Below are 9,717 nucleotides of genomic sequence, written 5' to 3'. Positions count from 1 at the left end.
CATACATTTTAATGTTCCCAATTGGTACCACGCGAGACGCTCCAGTGACGTCCGTGATGATGGCAATTATTGCTGTGACTGTACTCAACTGTGTAACCAATGAAATAATTTATTCCAAGCAAACTTAATAGCGGGGATTTTGTACCAACGTACTTAAAACAAACCTGATTTAACACGTAGAACAGTCTGGCAGACTAACCTTCGTTTGCAAATTCCAAAAAAGCGCGGTACCATCTTGTACTCTAAAAGGACGTCATACTTCAGTCATTTTAAGGTCGCCTCCTGAAAATTGCTAAAAAGTGAAGTCCTTTTAAAAATGCAAATGTTGGCTATATTTGTAATCTGAGAAGTCTCGGCGCATAAGATCTACTTCTTCCTTCTAAAAAGAATTAACGTGAAAGTCGCAAAATTGTCCTTTTAAATCTAGAATCAAAATCAGGAATAGTTTTTAAAATACCATGCAGACAACCTCATCTAATTTCAACTATTCACTATCTACTTAATGGCAATGCATGTGGGGTATCATGGGCGAAACAGTACACTCTGTTATGTCCATGGTACTGCTCATGTCTATAAGCGACGGTTACCACTTTCCATCAGGTGGACCGTCAGCTTGTTTGCCATTCTAAGTTGTATAAAAAAAAACTTATCTATATTATTTTCATTATTCTACATTTAAACTACTATTTTTTTATTTTTTATTTTTTTTATTTATTTCTATGCAATAAGAATTCGTTTTAGCGCGAAATTTCTATTATGACGACACAAGCTGCCGTCATTTCCGACAAAAACCATCTGTATGAAATCAATACGACCAGTTCATAGAATTGGACAATTTTATACTATGAGTATGATGTAGCTCGTTCTTTTTTATAATACCTATCGATATATGTACATTATTGTACATATTTTGTACATAAATAGATTATAAATAGTTCCACGCAATAAATATTTATTAATGTTTGATACGTCTAGGTTGTTGCATATTTTATTTCCAGTTTCGTCAATATAAGAGCAGTGGCTACTCTTAAATGTGTTTACACTTTATTGCAGTTACATAGGTGCAATAAAATAAATAAATACAAAACATTATTAATGCAAAGTGATACAAAAGTGGCTTTATCCCTAAGTGATCTCTTTCAGTCAACCTTTGGGTAGAAGACGTTGAGAAAAAGACAGAGACGGGGATAACTTAAGAACAAGGAATAACATAGAAAGAATAATAAAATAAAAATTGTAAATCATAGTGTTGTCTTCTTTCTTCTTATGCTACACCATCAGTTGTTATTTTTCTCAATTCATAGCAGGGTAGTGTATAGAAAAAGTGTATGTAAAATTTTTGTTCATTTACATTCTTAAATTATATATTCGACACAGTTAATGTAAAAAGTATGCAAGTAGGTTGTATCTGAATTTGGTAGGGTTGTACAGCCGTATAACATTTTCTATACACTAGCCTGCTATGAATTAAGAAAAATATCAACTGATGCTGTATCTTTCATACTCTTTTTACTAATTATATATTATATATTTTTGGAGTTTTGATTTAGTTCCGATTTTGATACCAAACTAGCCGAAAGATTGGCTAAAACCGAAATTATATTCGAGAACTTATATTCTGTGTCACTTTGACACGATAGTTTTTTTTATTCCTCCTGCCTTACATACATCTTGTAATTTTTAAGCAATTAAAAAAAGAGGTATTTTAATTATCTCATTTTTTTTAAATTATGATTTATTATACGCTATTTACCTACCTCTGGTACTTTGTACAAAAGTCGTTTGCTTGAACACCTCTGTCCTATTTATGTTTCTACTGTTAAGCAGTTGTGTTTGCATGGCTGTGTTTCGGTGTAAAGGGTGGAATATGGCAGTGAATTTAAAGGGTACACAGGAATAACGCCTGAGTCCTTAAGAATAGCAACGCATGAGAAGTATCATGGATGAAACAGTATACTCTGTTATGTTCATGATACTGCTAATGTCTTTAGGCGACGGTTACCACTTTCCATCAGGTGGGCCGTCAGTTTATTTGCCATTGCAAGTTGCATAAAAAAACGTATACATTTACCCCACCAATTCTAGTTCAGTTTCGGCGAAGTAATCAAGTGTCGTCCAATGCAACCAACCAAGTTTTTGGTAGAGGGAAAGGATGGGCATAAAAAAAATCAATGAATAAGTAATTTATACATGATAATAATGTATATATAATGACAGGTTATTATTGTTGTTTACACTAATCCTATACCAATAATAACACATACTAACCAAATTCTACCTATGTTTTATAACTCTAATGAAATATTATAAATTATAGTTATTTGTACATAATCATTTTTATCTAAATTTCATGGAAAAACAAATTATATTTGCATTTATATTTTCTAATGTACGCATTACCTATGGTCTTGATTTAATACAAGGCTGGCCATAAGTTAATATTTATCTTTCAATATGGCCGGCTGGATCCACTGGATTGTACTGCTCTGCGGTGTTTTTATTGCTTCTACAGAAAAGATAAAGGAATCAGCTGGAAAGGTACTCGTATTATTGCAAATTGTAATATGATCAATGTGGACTGTCTACAGAAATTTAATTATAGGACCAAAATGTATAGCATTATAGCTTAATAGCGCTAACAAAGTTTAGAATATTCATAAATTGAATTAAAGTAATTAGGACTCTATTTGCAATGAATAGGGTTGATTTCCGTATTAGAGCTATATTATATCAGAGGGAGACTTTGAACAAAAGTCGTTTGCTTGGACACCTCTGTCCGATTCGAGTTTCTACCGTGAAGCAGTCGTGTTTTTTTTTAACGGATGATAATGAAATGGTAACCCATGCTAATCTATGCTATCAGTATACACTGGCGGGGCACCAGTGAAGGATGATAGGTGAGGATGAAGCAGGTCAGTTAGCTCACCGTGACGAATCTAACAATAAATCAATCACGATGGTTTATTTTATTTATTTATTTATTTAACACTTTATTGCACCAACATAACATGTTTTGTTAAAACAATTTTCAATACGTATAGTGAAGTACAAAAGGCGGTCTTATTGCTAAGCAATCTCTTCCAGACAACCTTTGGGTAGAAAGGATTAAAGCATAAGTAGGTAGGTGGCGCGTTAAAAAAGATAGATTTGTAAAAAATAATATCTGTGACAGCGTAGTCATATACATACATATACATACATAAATAAACACATACAACCAAACATATACATATACCTACATACACATACATGCTTGCACGGAAAAGGATTTGGAGTAGAAAGAGGAAGAATGGGTAGGAATTATGAGTTGGAGGTTGTCAGTACTACGTAAGTTTCCAGAGAAAACCACGACGAGGTCGACCTGATATAATATATGACTAGCAATGGGGCTAATAATCTTCATTACTAATAATCCCTTCTCCCCCCCAAGCAGTTGCGTTTGCATGGATGTGTTTCGGTTTGAAGGTTGGGATATGACAATACACCATATCAGGTCGACCTCTACGCGATTTCCCCTGGAAACAATTGTGGTTAATTCTAATGGAATTCGTCACGATGGGCTTACTGACCTGCTTTTATCGTCACTTATCATCCCTCACTGGTTCCCCGCCAGCGTATATCAATAACGCAAGTGAGGTTACAATTCCATTATCACTCTTTAAAAAAAAACACCCGAGTCCTCAGTAATGGCAACGCATGGGGGGTATCATTGGGCGAAACAGTATACTCTGTTACATCCATGGTACTGTTCATGTCTATAGGCGACAGTTACCACTTTCCATCAGGTGGGCCGTCAGTTTGTTTGCCATTCTAAGTTACATAAAAAAGAAGAAGCTTGCGAAGCTTGAAGCTGCCATTTTTAATACATGCGTGCGTGCCAATAATGACATCATCATCATCATTATCCATCTATCGTCCACTGTCAATCAAATCATCGCTGTCCCACATTTTCTCTTAAATTGCCCCTGTCTGTCCCTTAAAATAGTCGACTATCTATAACAGTATTGAGGTCATTCCATCTCGGAGGATATCGCTTCATACTATACTTCCCTACACGAGGCGACACTTGAGAATCTTTCCCCGTCGGGTATCGATTGATAGAGCTATGTGGCCGGTCAATTGCTACTTCAGCTTAGAAGTCCTTAAGATCATAAGTAAGATAAGTGAAACAAGTTGATCATTTATCTATTATGCAGTGAAACTCCGAGAATAGTCTTCTTTAAAGATCACTGATTGACTTGGAAGAAGCTATAAAGTATAAATTAGAAATCGTGGATACAAAATCACACACCTTATACCTTCGCCGCACATTCACACTAGAACAAGACTGTGTTCGAAAGTCGTCTGCTTGGATACCTTTGCCCTACTCCAGTTTTTGCTATGAAGAAACTGTGCTTATATGGCTACATTTCGGTTTGAAGGATAAGATATAACAATTAAATTAAAGAATCCAGATGCATAAAAACTTAGTTCTTAAAGAATATTTATTTATTTATTTATTTAAGGAACACCAACAGCATATTGCATTATAACATATAGGTATAACAACCATCAAATACAATACTATAACATTTTTTATACAGTGTAAGAAAATTAAGTAAACAACAAAAATAAACATGTAATCCAAGTTGTGAGCAATATCAGAAAATAAGATTATGAGTGAATTAAATTAAAAAAAAATATTAAAAAAATATATATTATGACAATTAATTTTCATAAGATTGTTGTACAAAGTGCTTCAGCAATTTATTCCTGTAGGAATTCGAATTATCGTACACTATATCAATTTCAGGTAATTTGGCATTAATTTCATTGTATGACGCACTAATCCTGGCCAGAGGTTGATGCAGTCCTAGGTTTGTTCTGCAGCGCGGTAAGCTAAATGTTCTAGTTATAGGGTGTCGAGGATAATTTAGAGGTACCGTTAATTGGATTGAACTCAGTAAATCTGCACAATGAATTTTATTATTGAGAATTTTATGAATAAACATTAAATCTGCAATCATACGACGCGTCTTAAGAGAGGTAATGTTAAAGAAAAACATTATCTGACTATAAGGTCGCCTATACAATATGTTACGGGTTATGTAAGCTAGGTGTCTAGTGAATGCTCGTTGGATATTTTCTATTCTTTGAGATAAAGAGCTGTAGACTGGATTCCAGGAAACAGAGGCAAACTCCAAACGACTACGTACTAAACTGTTATAAAGAATTAATCTAGTTTGCCTCAATTTAAAGCCTTTTAAAGAACGTTTAAGGAAAGCAAGCATTTGTGCTGAATAGCAACACTGAATAGCAACACTTGAGGGCTATCAGCTTGACAGCCATTCTAAATATCATAAAAAAGATATATTATTCGTTCTACTACTAAAGTAGCAATAAAATGTATCTGCATAAATATAAACACGGTTTCGTAACCTAGTTCTGATCTTACTCTTCACCACCTCCTACATCCCTGGGTGAAAAGCTGTCGTTAAACTTATAACTGTTGAATTTTTCTGTAGGAACATTTTACATCAAATTGGATACAAAAAACTTGAGTAAAAGAGGCCGCTATTTGATTAACTGACCCATAGCCAAAACCCCTGAATCTAGAATATTGTAATTTTACAGATTATTTCTGTATTTTTTTAATTTTTTTTTTATGTAACTTAGAATGGCAACCAGGTTGTCTGTAAGAGATTGCTTTTAGCGATAAGGCTACCTTTTGTATATGCACACTCTGTATAAATACTCCTTGTATACATCTCTGCTGTGCGCAATAAAGAATTTGTTATTATTATAATGGCAAACGAGCTAATGGCCCACCTGATGAAAAGTGGTTACCGTCGTCTATAGACATGAGCAGTACCATGGACATAACAGAGTATACTATTTCACACATGATATTCCCTAATGCGTTGCCATTCCTGAGAACTAAGGTGTTATTCCTCTGTACTCTGTAAATTCACTATCATATCTCACCCTTCAAACCAAAAGACAGCCATGCAAACACAACTGCTTCACGGTGAAAACACGAATGGGACAGAGCAAAGTAAACGACTTTTGTACAAAGTCATCCTCTGATAAACAACAAGAGAGAAATAAGAAAGGAACAATAAGAAAGGAATTTTGAAATTTAGTCCTTAAGAGAGTAAGACTTCCAAAATTTACGCATACGAAGTCGCGGGCAAAAGCTAATTTAATAATATATCTATGTATATTTATTTTTCAGAGAATTCAGTATTTCAGTACGGAACACCCCCGTATATGCGAATTTGACAGTAAAATTTTTGTATCTGGTAATTTAACCTCCCGACGCCATAGCCGCATGGACCCTTTCTACTATGTTGACTTTCACGTGAGCACACGAGTGCCCATCGGTAACAATGTTACAGTAAGTTTTCATGGTTTATTTTATTTTATTTATTTATTTATATATATATATATATATATATATATATATATATATATATATATATATATATATATTTTTTTTTTTGGTGAGTTTTACAAGTTTACCAATGCACTCACCAAAAACTAAAAAATCAATATGTAATCTAATTATGCTATTATATAAAATAAATATTAAAAATACATTTCTGCATAATTTGTTACCGCTCTGCAAAACTCTGTGGCAGTGCAGTAAAAAGTCCAGATTGGAACTCATTGAGCAGACGTAGCGCCCTCGTGAGTGGCGCCTGATCAGCATGAAATGTCCTATTGCGTGGTAGGGCAAATATTCCGTGACCACGCTTGCTGATGTCTGGAACAGACATGCTTATGAGATTCATCACAAACGCATTGTACTTTATTCCTCTAAAAATACTGTTGTAAATTCTAGCAGAGAAACAAGTCGCCTTACCTCTATTTTGTTAACTCCACGCACATTTTCCTTGACATAATGTTTAATATATCAATTATTTGTTATTTATTTTACATTCGATATACCGTGTGGTCCCGGCATAGAATGAGCCAACTCTTTCTTTTTTGTGGATGTCGTAAAAGGCGACTACCCTTAGTACACTTGGTACTCGGAATTTAATGTTCGAAGGAGAGACAACAGAGCCCTTTTTAAAACATCACTAAAGCCTAACTGTTGACAATCCGCCTACCAAGCGTGGCAACTACTGGCAGAACTTTTTTTAACGTCTGGAAAATGCTTTATGTAGACCCATACACCTTGTGGGAGGTAAATGGGTACTGTGGGAATCCCCCCGTAAAGTGGAGGTGTACCCACCAAAACCAGACGATGTACCCTGGAGGTTCCATATATCGGAGACATGGGTTCGCTTTCGCACTCACCACATCTCCGACGGCAGCGATCCGCCCCCGATGGTAAGGGCAGGTCTCCTCTCTCAAGATAGGGTGGCTGGCGTGCTCACCCTACCACTCGGGGGGAACGCGCCGGTATATTAGCCCATCCTCACTCTCACGTCAGGACTAACAACAAATAATCCACAGTAATCACTTTTGCACAAAAAGAAATACTGGCGTATTAAAATGGTTAAAAAATCTTAAATTTTTTAACCATTACGTGATCATCATTTTTTATGAAACATTACCGTGTACTTCCGGCATAGAATATACCGCCCCTTTCTTATCCGTGAGTGTCGTAGGAGACGACTAAGGGAGGGCAAAGGATGGGCAGCAATCTGCTTGCCAAGCGTGGCAACTTCTGGCAAAACCTCCCAAGGGAAGGTTTATGTTCAGCAGTGGACAGTTAAAGCCTAACATGATGACGATGATGATAAAAGACTCTATTATGATTTACAGGTACATTTTTACTTCTACGAGTTCCTCACCAACGTGTACAAACGTGGATTTATTGAAATGCATATGGGTGTATGTGACCTTATATTCAAAGATAAATTTTTCGGTGCTGGTATGAAAAAACAATTAAAAGTGTTAAGTTGTCCTTTCCCAAAGGTTAGTATATCACTTGCACATAATAAGGTCAACCTAAAACTACTTTCTCTAGTTTATTGTTGAGCCATAAGTGTCGTGAAGCATACTGTATTATAATCAACTTACGTATTAGGTAATTTCGGGGTTGCCCGACTAGTTTTTAACTCGATAAGAGCCCTTATGTATAAACACAGTTCGCAGCTGTATTACGAGCAGCACTATTCGACCAGCAAGCTGTTTGATATATATCACGCACATCAGGCAATCCCGAACGTTAATAAAGCCAATATTTTTACTTAATATTTTAAATGTAAAAGCGAGTTTGTTTGTTACATTTTAGCATTTTAACTGATTAATCAGAGGGAGACTTTGTACAAAAATTCTTGAGCACCTCTGTCCCATTCCTTGAAACAGTTGTGTTTGCATTGCTGTGTTTCGGTTTGAACGATGGGATAAAGCAGTGAATTTACAGGGTACAAAGAAATAACACCTGAGTTCTCAGGAATAGCAACGCATGGGGGTATTATGGGCGAAACAGTATACTCTGTTGTGTCCACGGTACTGTTCATGACTATAGGCGACGTTTACCATTTTTCATCAGGTGGGCCATCAGCTTGTTTGTCATTTTAAGTTTCATCAATATATATATATATATATATATATATATATATATATATATATATATATATACACTCCTCGCAAAAATTAGAATTAGAAGAAACTCGGCACCCGCTTGCTGTGCGACCAGTAGTTCCAGAGATATTAGCAGTTGAATGGAAAAGGATGCTTTTGCATTCAAAGTTCGATATCTCGGAGACAAATGGTCGTAATTGAGCCATCCAAAGCGATTTTTGAAGCTGAATAAACACACTAAGAGACCTATACAATGGAGTAGCTCGAAAAAATTTTTCCATGCCCATAGAGTGAAAAACAAAACCTAGAAAATTTTGAAAAAAATTATTTTCAGCTTTGTTTAAGAATTGCATGGAAACCGGAGCTCAAAAAATTTTTTTCACCAAAAAATCTAAAAACTAGAGTTTTCAAGCTTCAAAACCCTTTTTTAAATTTCCTGTATGATTATTTTTCACTGAAATACAGCCTGTTGAAAATCACCCAAAAATTTCAAAAAATTTTATGTTCCCTTAATTTTTGCGAGGAGTGTATATATATATATATATATATATATATATATATACAATAATGTTATTTTCAGGGCGAATACCACTTGTACAATATGACTATCCCATTAGAACAAATTCCAAGAGGGTTCCCGTTTACTAAAGGCCGCATTTATTCCAACATCACACTTACAAATACTGGAAAACAAATTGCAAGTGGATATATCGATATAGAACTGAAAACTACAAGAATTTCAAATTAAATTGGCTAATATTCGAGTACAATTAATTGCACACTAGAAATAATAAATTAATAATCTAGATAGATACTCTTTATTTTGTTTTTTTTACAACACAGGGGGTGAACAAGCATTCGGCTCACCTGATGGTAAGTGACTACCGCCGCACATGATCACCCACAATACCAAAGGCATTGCAGGTGTGCTGCCGGCCTTTTAAATAGGAATATGCTCTTTTCTTGAAGTTTATGATATTTATTGTTTCATTCAAAAGATTACAATAGTAAACTTGGTACAAGCAATTACAAGAAATGATCACAGTGAAAGAACAATGGGCGAGCTTATCGCTAAAAGCGATCTCTTCCAGCCAACGCTACATCATAACTACATTGGCTATCAATAAAGTTAACATGTATTTATGACTAGCCGTTTTCCGCGGCGTTGCCCGCTTCTATGTAATCCCCATATATCAT

The 9,717-nt window shown here is 35.2% G+C and overlaps 1 protein-coding gene across 1 annotated transcript; it reads left to right on the top strand.

The window, feature by feature from the left end:
* Positions 1-2,454: 2,454 nt before the first annotated feature.
* Positions 2,455-9,279, top strand: LOC116413435 (uncharacterized). Its single transcript, XM_052895176.1, has 4 exons — positions 2,455-2,538; positions 6,215-6,376; positions 7,756-7,908; positions 9,101-9,279. Exons 1-4 carry the CDS (start codon positions 2,455-2,457, stop codon positions 9,266-9,268), a joined length of 567 nt encoding a protein of 188 aa, XP_052751136.1. The 3' UTR covers positions 9,269-9,279.
* Positions 9,280-9,717: the final 438 nt, after the last annotated feature.

This window comes from Galleria mellonella, unplaced genomic scaffold, assembly GCF_026898425.1.
Source record: "Galleria mellonella isolate WM207_F2 unplaced genomic scaffold, CSIRO_AGI_GalMel_v1 utg266, whole genome shotgun sequence".
NCBI lineage: Eukaryota > Metazoa > Arthropoda > Insecta > Lepidoptera > Pyralidae > Galleria > Galleria mellonella.
Note: the sequence above shows the minus strand (reverse complement) of the source record. Positions and strands in the feature narration are given on the sequence as shown.

Excerpts from the sequence above, each read along its gene's own strand:
- LOC116413435 (XM_052895176.1), top strand. The coding sequence starts at position 2,455 with ATGGCCGGCTGGATCCACTGGATTGTACTGCTCTGCGGTGTTTTTATT. Across the intron at positions 6,377-7,755 it reads CCATCGGTAACAATGTTACA|GTACATTTTTACTTCTACGA; the intron begins GTAAGTTTTCAT and ends TATGATTTACAG. Across the intron at positions 7,909-9,100 it reads TAAGTTGTCCTTTCCCAAAG|GGCGAATACCACTTGTACAA; the intron begins GTTAGTATATCA and ends TGTTATTTTCAG.